Source organism: Pygocentrus nattereri, chromosome 18, assembly GCF_015220715.1.
Source record: "Pygocentrus nattereri isolate fPygNat1 chromosome 18, fPygNat1.pri, whole genome shotgun sequence".
Lineage (NCBI taxonomy): Eukaryota > Metazoa > Chordata > Actinopteri > Characiformes > Serrasalmidae > Pygocentrus > Pygocentrus nattereri.
Genome location: NC_051228.1, coordinates 24,965,173 through 24,981,645, shown reverse-complemented (window position 1 = coordinate 24,981,645; position 16,473 = coordinate 24,965,173). Strand labels below are relative to the sequence as shown.

General features: G+C 38.5%; 1 protein-coding gene across 2 annotated transcripts in view; it reads right to left on the bottom strand.

The window, feature by feature from the left end:
* The window catches only part of carm1l (coactivator-associated arginine methyltransferase 1, like), a 49,204-nt gene that overhangs the window by 10,607 nt on the left and 22,124 nt on the right, over positions 1-16,473 (bottom strand). The window contains exons 1-7 of one of the 2 annotated variants that reach the window (XR_001857961.2): positions 15,138-15,938; positions 9,993-10,118; positions 8,750-8,856; positions 8,491-8,595; positions 6,885-6,995; positions 3,849-4,026; positions 3,592-3,682 (exon numbers count right to left, since the gene is read on the bottom strand). Coding sequence is in view for 1 of the 2 variants with exons in the window: in XM_017700239.2 (XP_017555728.1) it covers positions 3,592-3,682; positions 3,849-4,026; positions 6,885-6,995; positions 8,491-8,595; positions 8,750-8,856; positions 9,993-10,118; positions 15,138-15,303 (884 nt within the window). In the remaining variant the exon portion in view is untranslated. Of the gene's footprint in view, positions 1-3,591; positions 3,683-3,848; positions 4,027-6,884; positions 6,996-8,490; positions 8,596-8,749; positions 8,857-9,992; positions 10,119-15,137; positions 15,939-16,473 lie in introns of those variants that run through there. The other variant, XM_017700239.2, reaches the window with a different exon arrangement.

Genomic DNA, 16,473 nt, shown 5'->3' with positions numbered 1-16,473 from the left:
TGATTTGATGCACTGTGATATAATTAGATGCAAGATGATCTATTCTATGTTGTATTGTTATATCCCTACCTAAAAGTCCAGTTTACAATATTACTAAAATATTAACTATTTATAAGGCTTTAAAAGGTCATTAAGTTGAACCCACTTCCTTTTAAAATACAGTATTTCACTTGCTTTGATGTGAATGGAGGTGTTGGAGAAAGTGAGTCAATGGTTTGCTTGGGCAGATAAATTGCCCTGAGCGGGTCTCTGGTTACAGCCCAAGAAAAGCTGTCATCGCCAGAGTGGAGATGTAGGAAGATATTGGTTAATAGGTTCCTCAGAGAAACTTTCACTGCATCTGCATGCCAGCATTCCAAGGGGATTTACTAACATAACATCATATATCATCCATTAAACATGATAAAATAGCTGGTGTTATGGATATGAGCAGATAAAACTTTGGTGGGAGATGTTTATGGCTGCATTTGAAGCAGGGTTGCTAAAACAAGGTGGTTTAGTAGAATGTAAAACTACTTCTGATTGGAGGAGAAGGTGATCCAGATGACTGGCACCACCTTCCCGGCACTCTGCTTGGTTAACTACACCACTGGAGCAGAGAAGGGAGAGATAGAGACGATGTGAGCAGCCTGTGTGTCTGCTATGAGTAAGATTTGGACTGCAGTGGAGCGTTTTACAGCTCTGGAAGCTCTGCTCGGGTCACAGCACCATCCTGGCAGGCCGCTTGCTGTAGGTGGTGGGCTGACTGCCCTTGTTCTGTGACGGAGAACCACAGGTCCCTGCGGGAGATGTCAAATAAACCCTCATGGATAAGACTGTAAACATTCAGAGGGAAGCACAACGCACCACTGAAGCTTCACTGAGGATGACTGTGGGGGGGGGGGGAGGGGGGGGGCATGTATTTAAAGACATTACATTTCTCTTAAAGTGGTGATTTGACAAAAAATCTAATTTGCTCATTTTTCCCTTAACCGTAGTGTGTGTGTGTATATATATGCGTGTGCATAATTATTAGGCAGCTTTATTCTTTAGGCAAAATGGGCCAATAAAGAGATTGAACTGACTCTGAAAAGAGTCTGAAAAGAGATTGAACTGACTCTGAAAAAGTAAGGAAGGCTGAAACCCGACCACCACTGAAGAAGACACATAAGCTGAAGTGTCTAGACTGGTCCAAGAAGAATCTGATGACAGATTTTTCAAAGGTTTTATGGACTGATTAAATGAGAGTGACTCTTGACGGACCAGATGGATGGGCCCGTGGCTGGATCAGTAACGGGACAGAGCTCCACTTCGAGTTAGACACCAGCAAGGTGGAGGTGGGGTACTGGTATTGGCTGGTTTTATTAAAGATGAGCTGGTTGGACCTTTTCGGGTTGAAGATGGGCTCAAAATCAACTCCCAAGCCTACTGACAGTTTTTAGAAGACACTTTCTTTAAGCAGTGGTACAGGAAGAATCTGCATCTTTCAAAAAGACAATTATTTTTATGCAGGACAATGCTCCATCACATGCATCCAAGTATTCCTCTGCATGGCTTGCCAGTAAAGGCGTTAAAGATGTAAAACTTATGACATGGCCCCCTTCCTCACCTGACCTGAACCCAATTGAGAACTTGTGGGCAATTCTTAAACAGGAGATTTACAGTGAAGGAAAACAGTACACCTCTCTGAACAGGGTCTGGGAGGCTGTGGTTGCTCGTCAAAAGTTGATCGTCAACAGATCAAGAAACTGACAGACTCCAAGAATGGAAGGCTTATCACTGTTATTGAAAAGAAGGGTGGCTATATTGGTCACTGATTTTTTTATTTCTCAGAAATGTTCATTGGAAAGCTTTGAGTTGTTTGTTTATAATTCTCACTTGAACAGATGAAAATAATAAAGTGAGATGGGAAAATGTGTGTTTTTCATTTAGTTGCGTAATATTTCTGCACCATTATAGTTGCCCAATAAATGTGCACATATAGATATTCTCCTAAGAAAGCCAAAACTTCACTTTATTTTTCTTAAACATTCATGTTTGAGGTTTATTAACATTTTGGATTAACCAAGAGCACTGTAGTTGGTCATTAATAAAAATAATCCTCAAAAATAAGACTTGCCTAATAATTGTGCACACAGTGTATATACATATATATATATATATATATATATATATATTTTTTTTTTTTTTTTTTTTTTTTCCTTTCTGATAGACATATTTGGTGTCTGATGTTTGCTTGTTTAGTTTTGCACTGGCGCTATGATGCTAATTGCTAGCAAGTAATGGAAGCATACAGTTAGCATCATGCAAACTGTTTAAATCTTCACATGCTTGCATCAGGCCTCGCTGAATTGGTAAAAATGTGTTCAGTGAAAAAATTAATTTCCAGAATTACAAAAAGCAAGTTTAAAGCCAAATTCTTATCTCAGAATGATCAAATGGCATCAGGAAATGTACACGGAATAATTTTATGTTATATCTCTCTGTAAGGGAGCTTTTAGAGGCATTATGCCCTTCAGACGTCTGGTTCCTATCACCACCACTGTGAACAAGTTTCTCTACAATAGAGCAAATAAAACCGTTATGAATGACATTGCTTGGAAAAAAGATTTCACTTACTTCAGAGGTTGGCAATTGACAATCAGTTTTGCGTAGAGTGAAAACGTAATGCTGCTATAAGAGTCTTTTATGGAAATACATGCCAAACCCACTTGAGCCACTTCCAGGTCTTCAGTAAGGTCACAGAGACTTATCAATATGGTGTGTTATGTTAGCATTGTTGCCTCATTGCTAAACTAAAGAAGCATACAGCATGTCTTTGCTGATCATCAATAATTCCAAAAATTTGTACATTTGATTTTTTGCTTAAATAATTATAAACAGACATATGTGTTTTTTTTACACTGTCACTGTTCTCTATAAAAATGGACAAAGATATGGGCAAAATTCAGGCTTCACATGGCTGCTACTACTGCTTTTACCTGTTCAGTGTACTTTTCTATTTTAGTGCATGACAGTGTGTCAGAAACCACATAATCAAACTCATTTGATATTACTTAACTGCTCCGTGTGATAATTTAGGCATGCCATTTGCACAGTGTTAATTAGTTGCTAAAGCTCCCATTACTTCTAAGTTGCCTTAGTCTTGTAGCTGCAGTTTAACACCAAACTTGGACACCAAAATTGGCTGATTATATTATTTGAAGTAAGTTCTAGGCAAACATAAGCTGTGTCGTTTCTTCTGGTCTATTCATTGTAAAACACAATGTAAAGGGCAAAAGGCATTTTTTAAAATTATTTCAAAAACTGAAAAACGGGGTTTTGTTCTGAAAGCAGTGATAGGCTGGGGCTGCTGGTGACCAGGCATACAGGTCTATGCCATTTTTTTCTCATAGGTTGGGAAGCTGTGTAAATTTGATTATCAAGCCATCATGATTCTTGTACAATTTAATATTTTCCCTGCTCACCTGATTAAACTGACTAATTATCAAGACTGTTATGAACTTAATGAGCTGTTAAATCAGAAAAAAACTAAACACTTGAGCACAGGCAGGCCTATGATGAAATACTTTTGCCAACTGCTAAAAATTCAGCAGAATTTCATAGTTTTACCAGAAGCTGGAACGTGCATGGTGTTCCAAGTAGAGCTGCTCATCAGTAAAGGGAGCCAGGTGGATGTCACTGAAGGTAGGGAACATCATACCTGACCGAGCCAAGAAAGACAGTCCTTAGTTCAACTAGTAAAAGACGACCCAGTTAGTGTAATAGTAAAGAGTACTGTGATAGAAAAATGAATGAAAGCTCATTGGTGAGGTATACTAAAACAGATTTGGTCAGTGATTTTTTAAAGATCGGTCACTTTCTCCAACCTTTCGGCTTCAGCCAGTTTTTGGAATGCAAATAGCTTTCCAGCATCCGTTCATTGAGTAGCATGTAGCCGATTGGTTCAGAGATGATGACGTCCACTTTCTCTGGGCAGGACACCTCCTCAATCTTCCCAGCAAGCACGACAATTTTGTCAGACATGCCATTACTTCTCACTAGTACCTGAACACACAAAATATACTGTCATCAATCAAATCACATGTATACTGCCCGTCAAAAGTTTTTGCTGACACAAAGGTGCCAAAAGTTTGGGGACACCTCCAGGACCGGAGTTGTGCCCCCTTGTTTTAAAAACTAAGTAGGTTTATTTTGATCAAAGCAATGTCACACTAACTATAGAAGAAAAAGTGCATATTGATGTAACAAGTTTTTATTGCAAGTATTTTGGAGCATTTATATTGGCCTATTTGTTATTGAACATCACACAATGTTGTTAGCACTCATATTTTCAGATGTATGGCCTACATTTAGCGTTTAATGTTATTGTTATGTTATTTATAATATGTACCACAGCATCCTTCAGCATTAGTGATTTGACAGAATTCATTTTTTTCATTTTGTATCATTTTTCATTCATCAGTGTTCTCTTACTACCACACGCAGAATGATTCAACTGCACAGATACAACCATTGAGAATGTCTGTAAAGGCAATACAGAAATTCTGCTAGCATAGCACACAGGCTCATACATACAGATGTGATATTCAGCTTGCTAGCTGTAACATTAGCAGCCTGGCTGTTTTCTGCATTACTGGAAATAAATAGCCTAACAGATGACAAAGCTTCTCTCCCAAAGCCCTTGTAGTTTTTCCCCAAAGTTCTTCCCACCTTCAGAATTACAAAGGTCATCAGAAGGGGGTTGTCATTTTTAATTTTGACCAGATCGCCTATTTTACCCACTGTTTGGACCAAAAGAGTTTCAATATGTGTTTTTAGCAATAGTTTGGAAACTAACTACCTAAGAAAACACGAAGAGTGCTAAATCTAAATGTACCATTTTGATGACCGTAAAGCTGAGTGCTGAAGCTAAATGTACCACAGGATTTAGCAAACAGCTGTTCTGAGTTAACCTGTGAGTCTCAAGACACTTTGATGAGCATGAACCTAAAATGTGATATAAAACCTTTTCAAGTATTAAAGCAAATAGCTCTTTTACACTTACAAAACCTTTGCAGGGATATTTTGCACACTAAATTTAAAAGGAATGAAGACAAAATTCAACATTATTCAGAACATTTCAGAAGAAGGCAAAGTTTCCACAAAGTTGTAATGTGCAGCATAAACCTAAACCTTCATCTTGTAGAAAAAATGGCTGTTCAAGTGTTTTGTAAGGTTCTCTCCACCATCCCTGCTGTACCATTTTAGGGTGCATGCAGCGACACAGTTGAAAATGTGGGCCCTGCTGATTATAATCATTCAGAAAGAACAACAACACTATGTGTGCCTAAACTGCAATTTCCAAACAGAGAGGGAAAATAAGGTTAAGGTCAGAAACTGTATTTGGCAGATCTGTTGCGACATGCTGGAAACAAGAAGAAACACATCTGGTAGTAGTCTAAAAACGAACAAATGAGTGAAAATCGAGCAGTTTAAACCATGCTTGACTGTAGAGCAAGCATCCATCCAGCCATGAAAATATGCTTCCTTTACTCCCCCTGCCCCCTCAACATGCACACTCAAGCACACAGAGGTTCCACAGCCAAATGCCAGATCTGTCCATAAGCCATCAAGCAGCCAGAATGTCATGCATTCAAGATATGTGCAGAGCAACTTTCAGTGCTCTATAGGTGGAACACTGTTAGACCCACCAGCCTAAGTTTAACAAAACAACAGTCGACTTGAAATTTTAAGTCAACCTTCTGCATAGCTTTTTTAATGTTCTCTCCTAATGTCTATTTATAGCAATGCCAGTTTAATAGAAATTAAATAGTGCTTTCACTGATATTTCCAGATTTCTGCATAATTAAATGGGTAAGATTTGATATGAAATTTGCTGTTCTAGATAAACTTCCAGTCAGAAGTACTCAGAGTGGTGGTGATATGAAACAGACATCTGAAGAGTGTAATGCCTCTAGAAGTCCTCTCCAAGGAAGCTATTACAGGATTTATTACAAATATGCAGTGTGGAGCCTGAAACATAGTTTTACAATGTTTTTCTAAACATCCACTGGTCCTATCACTGTCCACTGGTTCCTATCACTGTCACTGTAGTGAAATCTGATTTGGTATGTTTCTGTACAGTGGAGCATTTCACATCAAAGCACTGTAAATGACTGTTTACAACCAATAATTATGAAGAAATTTGGAAATATTGGTGGAATTCCCCTTTAAATTGAGCTTACTCAGAAAAAAAACAATGGATGCAGTTGCCTCCTTATAAGCTGAAACTGCCAATTTCTTTTGTTGGATTTAGTCAGATGGCAGTTTAGTCATTTCCAATTTCCACTATCAGGCTATCCTATCATACAATGACAACTGCTGAGGAGGTGTGTGTTTCGGGGGGTGGGTGAGGTCAAGGGATCCCTCTTCTCAGATTTCTGAGCATGGAGAACAGAGGCAATCAGGCAGTTGGTTGTGAAGGAATGAAAACAATTAAAAGACATTCTAATGATTTTGAACCCTTTGCTCTAGTTAACTTCTCAGTTTTCATCAGTTTTCAACTTCACAGCCCCATCATCAAGAGGTCATGTCAAATCTTAACATCACTCAGCCCTCTGTGGTCAGAAGACTGACATAGCTTTTGGCTAAAACTGACAAAAAATATGCAGAAAATTTCAAGTTGTCACAACTTTTTTTTTACAGTGACCCTGTTGTGTTCACAGAGAATCATTGACGGTATGAGAACATGACTCAGTTTGTTAGGGAATACTTATGACTTCACTACATGCTGAAAGATTTTGGCAGGACGTTTAAGATGATGAACAATGCTTCAAACTGAGAGATTTGAGGAACATTGAGGAACGCAACATCAAGAGAATACATTGACATAATAAGAAATAAGGAGGATGTAGTGTAAGTACTTCGGCGTATTTGGCCACTGAACTGGCCTCCACTGCATACACTTTCTTTGCCCCAGCCTGGACAGCAAAAAAAGAGAGTATTCCAGTCCCACAGCCTACATCAAGCACTACCTGCAGACAGAGGGAAGATGAACAAGACACAAAAGTATTGTAGTTGTAGCATAAGAAGAGAACTCACTTAATGGCTCATCAACAGATGGACACTCTCTCTCTGATGATGTAATCATGGCTTCACTTACCACTGCTATGCTAATGGCACTCTACTAATTCGTTCCTTCTCTCTTTCTAACACTCAGGTTATCATCTCAGCATGTCTGGCTAACATCTCTTCATGGATAGCAACCCACCACCTGAAGCAGACATGTGCATACATACACTCAAAGGGTCTGTGTGGCCTCAGATGGTAAAAGTGTCCTTCTGGTTGGCGTGAATAATATCTGTATAATAACTATAGTGTCTTCATCATTCTTCAAGATCCTTTTCTTCAAGATGAGGCTCAGTTTCAGAGCCTCAGCAGAGGTTTTGGGTGGGCTTAAGTTCAAGTAGAGTCATTGCTCTTGGGCATCCCCTCTGATGCCATATCTCACCAGAGCGCTGGGAATGCCATCAATGAAACTCTGACCATCTCTTTGACAAAGCATAACAGTACATGATGCAGTCATTTCGAACAACAGCTAAGCACAATATCAGTAGTAAGCAGCGTTAATAAAAACAACTGGTCATTTTTGTAAAAAAAACAAAAAACAAAAACAGTGGTTTGTACGAGACTCTGTGGAGCTCTTAAATTGAGTTATAATTGACTCTTTAATAGTGTAGTGAGTAATACCATGGCTTTGCATGCTTGTAAATGGGGTTCAAATCCCTGCAAAAGTACTTATGTTGGGTTTTTTGGTTTAATTCGTGTTCATGTTGCCCTTTTTTCCTCATGTTGAGGACTGGATCCTTTCTCTGTGGAAAGGCCACCCAGAAGCTTCTTCGGTCTTTTGTCATATTCAAGGCTTGACAACAGCAACTCACTCCTGGCTGATCCTCCTATGCGTTCCTTGCAACCGATCCAGAATGCAGAAGCACAGCTTGTATTCAGTCTTTCTCAGTTCACTCATGTCATTCCACTGCTGTATTCTCTTTATAGGCTTCCCTTAGCTGTCTGCGTGTTGCAAGCCAAAAAAGGACCAACTCCTCCCCATTGTATATAAAAATGTCTGGGTAAAAAAATGGGCCTTATTCACCAACCATTCTTAAAAAGAAATATTTTCTTAATACCCACTTACACAGTTTTTGCAACGATTGTGACATTCACCAATGTTCTCCTATTTGGGATTTGTTCTTAGGTGAAATTACAATCTACAAACACACAAGAGCACAAAGGTGCAAACAGTTCTGCAAATTAAGAACACGTCATGAACCCGACATGGACTTTTTTCTCAGGACCTTTCTCAAGAACAAATTTAAGTAAAATGATATTCTTTCTTAAGAAGGTATTGGTGAATGAGGCTCATTGTCTGCTAAATGCTATAAATGTTAATGCAAATGAATTACAGTGGTTCAACGCTTTTCAATAATTTTCAATAATAACATAGGACAAAGTGTTTGCTGACTGACTGACCTTATCTCTGAAGTCAACGTCGTTCAGTAAAATGGCTTTTTGGTACGTCGCTGTCCTCAGGTAATCTTGAAGCATGTTCTGCTGCTGAGAAAGACAGCCATAAAACTGCAGGAAAACATGTGAAATGTGTCATTAAATAATGTCTTAATTTCCTGCTGACGTATTTACTTCATTATGAGTTTCAGTGACAGAAACCTGTGTGACCTCCTGAATGCAGAATTATTAAAGAATTGCATTGCATTCAGAAAGTTGGCTGTACCTGAAAGTATTGCAAGGCAGAGGAGTTGTCTGTTCTCTGATTGAATGCTGACATCCCTCTGCTGGAGTCCAAATGTGACTTTAGCAAACTGTGGAAAGTCTGGAACTCTGGGTTTCAGGGAATAAAACAAAGACAATAAACTCCTACAGCATCACGGGGCATAATGCATGGTTCAGCCATCAAATACTCACAGAGGCTACAGAGAATAAAGCACAACATCTCGACCTTTTATAACAGAGACATAAGGCAGACATTAGTTTGCTGACTCAGCGGAACTCTGTGTGGTCTTTGGTTGGGTGACTACTGCCTGGGATTCTGTAAGAATTTCTCCAGTTCATCCGGCCTAACCAGAGTCAGGTCAAACACAGATGCCCAGCACATGGGCTGCAATGATATCACTTACACTAGCTCAGCAGAAGGAGGCGGATATTATATTCCATTTAAACCTGCACTCCAAAGACAGCTTGTGTAAAATACGAGAGGGAAATTAGTAAAGGGCCCATATTCCATACTTTACTTGCATTCTGTTTTTCCCCTGAAGTCCATTTATAATGTGTGGTTTTAAAACAAAAAACAGCTAATTGATTTTTACATGGCCTGTTCCACCCTCTCATGTCCCTTTTTTAATGCTGTCATTTTTGTACTTTTAAGGCTTATATATATATTAATGATGTAATATTGTTTAATCTTTTCCCCCTCATCTTTCACTCCAATAACTCTAATAACATCTTCCAGACTACTGCAGGAACAACACTCCTTATCACTTCAGCGTTAATGAGCTAAACTGCTGCAGGCAGAATGGGTGGTCATACGTAAATGAGTTCATGGCTATGAAGTCACATCCATGATAATTTAAAAAGGCAGTTTTGGCAGCTTAGTTCCCATATATGGCTTAACTAATATGCATGTTTTGGAAGTTTACAGTGTTTAATTTTTTAAAATAATAGCAAGGGAAATTCAGGTTTCCATGACATTAGCCTTGTTAAGAACTACAGGTTGCAACTTTTGTAGGAATAGATTTCATTCTGAAATAGTTTTACTCTAATAATCATGAAATCCTCACGTCAGTATTATGAGGTTCACTGCAGCATAATTTATTGCAGCATTTTGAGTTTTTCATCTGTTGTGTTTGTGAAGTCTCTGTGAAGAGTCAATAGTTTGTCACTGCCAAAAGCACTGCCAGAAAACATGAACTGGCCAGACATGGAACCAAATGTAAGAAAAAACCCTAAGGCGTGCTCACCTGGCCGTGTGCTGAAGCGCAGCAGGACACTCATGCAGCTCGTGGTGATGAGGAAGGACTGAGATCCCACTCGACAGCACTCTGTCTCCCTCGAGATCAAGAATTTAAAGACACACACACCATCACCTGCCAGAACAGAGAAAGAGAAACATAAGCAGTGATCATTCACAGTTCACAAATCTCCAGCTACATTCACTTTAAGTGGTCATTTTCACATATAGAAAGACCATTATTCATAGACCCTGTGCACTAAATTTCAAAAGTTTGGAATCCAATTAATAACTGAGATTTAATAATAGCATTAATAATAACATATGATTAAAATGTTACAAAGCATAAACTGAATTTATTCACAGTTTGAAGTAATTAATAATAATATTAATAATTTTGGAACAAGAAGAAGTAAATGTTCTTAAATAATAAACTGCAATTATGTATTCATGCTCCATTTATGCTAAGCATGGCTGGCTGAGTGAAATGTGGTCATCTGTTTTAAATATGAGGATTTCAGGACGTTCATTAATACATATTCATTCTTAAAGCTTTACAGCTTCCTCGATTATAACAAAACAGCTCCACTCATCATCAAAACTTACTTTATTTATTTATTACTTAATTTATACACCTTCGCACATGTTGTTTGAAACCTGGTAGACCACCACCAGTACTGCATGTACAGGGGTGTGTGCGGTGTGTGAGCTGGTATGTGTGTTACACTGTCAAAGTTGCTATCTGATCTGAGGGGGCAGCAGGCAGAGCGCGCCGGCGGCCAGGCCCAGTGTACCGTAGCAGTGAAAACAGTGTAAAGCATGAGGATGCTGGAGCGCACAGGGCAGAGTGGCTGCACACCGGGCCCTGAGCGTCCACACTGCCGCCGTAAATCCTCACAGCCTGTCAGCACAGCTAGACACACGACCACACACATGGACATGAGGGAAATGTGTGGCACACCTGAATAAAGAGACAGAGAGTGCAGGAGAGAGACCTCTCTCTCTATCACTCTCTCTCTCTCTCTCTCTCTCTCTCTCTGTCTCTGTTCAGTCCTAAGTGCATATTCACAAGACTCTGGCAACATATATGCTGTGTATTTAAGCTTAAAGACTCTATAGGGATCTACAGTATTGTGCAAAAGTCAGAAACCACTATCCAGGCAAAACAACCGCTAAGCACAAGTTATACATTTTTCAGTTTAAGAAAACGTATTTAATGGAAAATGTGTGCTCACTCTTTTCCTATATTATGGCCTCTGTTATTTTCAGGAGACTCGCTTTGAGTTTTTCATGGAAATCTGCAGAGTTATTTTCTTAAAGATGGTTGCATTTTCTGCTTCTCATGATCCAAATACAAAATGTAGACTCATCAGTCCATAAAAACTTAATTCACATCTCCGATGTCCAGTTCCAGAGTTCTAGGGCAAATTTTCTTCTCTTTTGTCTGTCTCCTTTTCTCAGTAAGAGCTTCTTCACAGCTACACATCCTTTCAGACTCATACTGCTGTGTTGTTGTCTTCTCACAGTGGAAGGATGGACAGATTTTTCAGATCTGAAGCAACTTGATTTTCTCCTCTCTCAAAGATGAAAGCTTTAGGTTCTGTTTATATGATGGGGACAGTGTTGCTGGTCTATCAGGTATTGCAGGTGGTTGTTAGGAGTCTAATTTTCTTTGTTTCTTTTAATCATTTTTAACTTTAGTTTTGGAAACTACTGCTTTTACACTTATTTTCCTTTGACTCTTCCTTATGGAAGTGGTAAGTTGTATTTAATGGCTGTTTGAGGTTAAACAGTCTCTCACTTTTTACAAAATATACAGTTAAGCCTAGAAATATTTGCACAGTGACACACGTTTTGGTATTTTAGCTGTTTACCAAAATATATTCAAGATACAGTTGTATAATCAGCATGAGCTTAAAGTGCAGACTCTCTGCTTTAATTTGAGAGTATTCACATCCCAATTGGAGGAAGGGTTTAGGAATTATGGTTCTTTAATATGTAGCTGCCTCTTTTTCAAGGGTCCAAAGGTAATTGGACAATTATCTCAAAAGTTATTTCATGGGCTGCATGGGCTATTCCCTCATTAATCCATCATCAATTAGACAAGTAAAAGGTCTGGAGTTGATTCCAGGTGTGGCATTTGCATTTGGAAGCTGTTGCTGTGAACCCACAACATGCGGTCAAAGGAGCTCTCAATGGAAGTGAAGCAGACCATCATTAGGCTGAAAAAAAGAAGAAATCCATCAGAGATATAGCAGAAATGTTAGGAGTGGCCAAATCAACAGTTTGGTACATTCTGGGGAAAAAAGAGCACACTGGTGAGCTCAGGGACTCAAAAAGGCCTAGACGTCCACAGAAGACAACAGCAGTGGATGATTGCAGAATCCTTTCCATGGTGAAGAAAAAACCTTCACAACATCCAACCAAGCTAAGAAAACTCTCCAGGAAGTAGGTGTATCAGTATCTCAGTCTACCATAAAGAGAAGACGTCATGAGAGCAAATACAGAGGGTTCACCAATCAGCCTCAAAAATAGAAAGGCCAGATTAGACTTTGCCAAAAAACATCTAATGAAGCCTGGAACTTCTGGAATAGCATTCTTTGGACAGATGAAACTAAGATCAACCTGTACTAGAATGATGGGAAGAAGATAGTATGGAGAAGGCCTGGAGAAGGCTCATGATCCAAAGCACACCACATCGTCTGTAAAACATGGTGGAGGCAATGTGATGGCATGGGCATGCATGGCTTCCAATGGCACTGGGTCACTAGTGTTTAATGATAATGTGACAGAAGACAGAAGCAGCCGGATGAATTCTGACGTGTACAGGGATATACTTCCTGCTCAGATTCAACCAAATGCAGCAAGGTTGACTGGATGTCACTTCAAGGTGCAGATGTACAATGACCCAAAACTTACTGCGAAAGCAACCCAAGAGTTTTTTAAGGCAAAGAAATGGAATACTCTACAATAGCTGAGTCAATCACCAGATCTCAACCATGTTCAACCATGTATTTCACTTGCTTAAGACAAAACGTAAGGCAGAAAGACCCATAAACAAGCAACAACTGAAGACAGCTGCAGTAAAGGCCTGGCAAAGCATCACAAAGGAGGAAACCCAACGTTTGGTGATGTCCATGAGTTCCAGACTTCAGGAAGTCATTGCCTGCAAAGGATTCTCAACAAAGTATTAAAAATGAACATTTTATTTATGGTAAAGTTAATTTGTCCAATTACTTTGAGCCCCTGAAATGAGGAGGCTTTGTAGAAAAATGGTTGCAATTCCTAAACATTTCATAGGATATTTTTGTGCAACCCCTTGAATAAAACGGAAAATTCTACACTTCAATTGCATCTCAGTTGTTTCATTTCAAATCCAATGTGGTGGCATGCAGAGCCCAAATCATGAAGACTGTGTCACTGTCCAAATATTTCTGGTCCTAACCATAGACTAAGTACATGCACTGCCCATCAAAAACTTTCAGGACACCTTGGATTTTCTCACTATTATTTTCCAGTTACATAAGAACAACTACCTGGAGAGATCTCACTAACAGAAAGTAGCAAAGTGGTAAAGTATAATTTGCTGCTTTGTGTTCATCAAAGTGTCTTCCTTTGTAGATACAGAGCAGGTTTTGCCTTTGAGAGCTTTACAGTTTTTTTTTTTTTCAAATTATTGTTAAAAGCAGTGACTGAAATTCTGTTGGTCCAAAGGTGGTTTAAACAGCTGAAAGGTTTGACAGCTGAAGAGTGCTGACATTGCAACACAGGGATTTGACATCATTCCCATACTTGCTCTACAATATTTCATGTATAAAGTTTTTAATGTTAAATATTTTCAAAGTGGCAAAGAAACTGAGGTCACTTAATTTTGGGACGATCTACATATGCTCAACTTTAATTAACAAAACAAACATTCTAGTGAAACTCAATTATTATTGTTATGAGTTCTAGGATTGGGTTTAGGTTTTGGATTAGATGTAACAGAACCTTTAGAATTTAACATGAAGGGGAATTCCACTAATGCTTTAAAAAATTCTGCATAGTTTGATTGTTAAAATGTAAACAAAGTAATTTAGAGTAGTTTGAAGCAAAATGTGTTTAATGTACAACTCTAGTAAAACTTGTTTACAGTGGTGGTAGGAACCAGGTGTTTAATGCGTTTAATCGTCTAAAAACTACCCACATTAAATAGTGAGTAATGCGCTGGATAATGCCTGAAACGTTATTTTGTGATGGTTTTGAGATAAGCTTTCGGTCTAAAATATTTTAAAAATGCATTCATATAAATTGTGTATGAGGCAAAATAGTACAAAACATCTTGTTCTGATTTTCTTTTATCATCATTATCACCAGATATAAAAAGTCATATCTCACGCGTGGGCTCACTGGTGGTTTTAAATAGTAAATAAAATGGCTATATTTGTGTTACAGACATACGCATGACTTTGTTTACATTTTAACCACTGAATGTAGAAATTTTGAAAACATTTGAACACACATACACACACACACACACCTATGCGCACACACATACACACACACACACACACACACACACACATGTGCACGCACACACACACACACACCTATGCGCGCACACACACACACACACACACACACACACATACACACTTACATTCACACACACTTATATTAACAGAAATTAAAGACCAAAATGAAGAAATTTACACAGATGTATCAATCTTGGATCTTCATAATTGTAACTTTACAGTAGAGGGAAAAAACATGCTTAATACATTCTCACTGTAATGGACGTTAAGATAAAAATATAAAAAGATGTTTTGGTAGGAAATTTAAGAAAATAAATACTATTTTTAATACAAGTCAATAGAACAAGACATTTCTCCAAGTAATTTTAGGTCATTTCCTTTGGTCCAATCATCATGGAATTTACACACAATATGTAGGACCATGGATATTTTCAAATTATGTCAAAAACTGAAAAATAAAAATGCAGATATGAGGTTTTGTTCCGACAGCAGTGATATATATATATATATATTTAATGTCAATGAAGTCAATAAGGTCAATGAAGTAAAAATCTGAAATATATGAAATATAAATTTGAATCATGCGAGTCATAACTCTTGATTTCTGTATGTCATAAAAAAGTCAGAAAAAAGCTGTTTACCGTCCTCCACACTGAGAGAGACGTCCGCTGGGTCTCTGCAGACCTGCAGAGCAAGATCATGATGGTCCCTCTGTTTGGAGATTTCCAGCTCACCCTCAGTCTTGCTGTCATTCAGAAAGATGAGACTGACCAAGAAGCGTCTCTGTTCCTGAGCACTGTCCATCATTTAAACTTGTTTCCATTTACCAACATGTTTAGCTGGTTCCTATACAGAGCTGCAATTCAGGCTGAGTGTAAGCAAGAGTGAAAGGAGGCTGCTGGAGCTCAGAGGAAGAGTCGGAATGGAGGGCGGAGACAGAAGGGAGGCCAGGAACAGCGGGTGTGACTTCACTCAGAGCCTAAAGCGCTAATGCAGAGAGGTAATCATTCAGAAAGAGAACAATACTCAAAAATAAGGAAAAATGTTTTGGTTGCTGACCATAAAGCAAGAAAACATGAAAACTGTCAAAAGCTTTATGGTCAGCAACAGACATATTTGATGCAGTTGGTGTCTTCATGCTTAATTAAGGAATTTGGTATCAACTCAATAGTACTACTCAATCACTTCTGAAACAATGAGTCACCTTTTTATAGCTGATGTTGCACTTCAGTACAGTCTCACTGTTGCTTACTGTTGCTGATACACGTTTTTGTTTGTTTGTTTGTTATTTTGTGTTGTCTTTTGACAGCAACAAATAAATTATTAAGTTTCTTTGTTTGGTGGTCTGTGGTGTGGTCACTAAAGAGCAGTTTATCTGCACAGGAGATAAAACAGCTTAACTGTGGACAGTTTCATTTCACACAGATACGAATTGTGTTGGGTGTTTTAATAAAAACCGGTAAGAGAAAAGTCTCCTTGTGTTGGAGATGTAATGAATCATTTTAAACGCCTAAATTACAGTATAATAATAAAAATATAATAATAATACATTTTTATTTAAAAGCGCCTTTCAAGAGACCCAAGGACACTGTACAATAGATAATAAAATAATAAAATAATGAGTATAATGAGAGTATAATAACAGTATAATGAGTAAACAACACTGACGTGGTGGTGTGTTAGTATATGTTGCGCTGGTCTGAGTGGATCAGACACAGCAGTGCTGCTGGAGTTTTTAAACACTTCAGTGTCACTGTTGGACTGAGAATAATCGACCAACCAAAAATATCCAACAGCGCCAACAGTGTCCTGTGGGCAGTGTCCTGTGACCACTGATGAAAGACTAGAGGATGACCAACACAAACTATGCAGCAGCAGATGAGCTACTGTCTCTGACTTTAAATCTACAAGGTGGACTGACAAGTTAGGAGTGTCTAACAGAGTGGACAGTGAGTGGATACAGTGTTTAAAAAATCC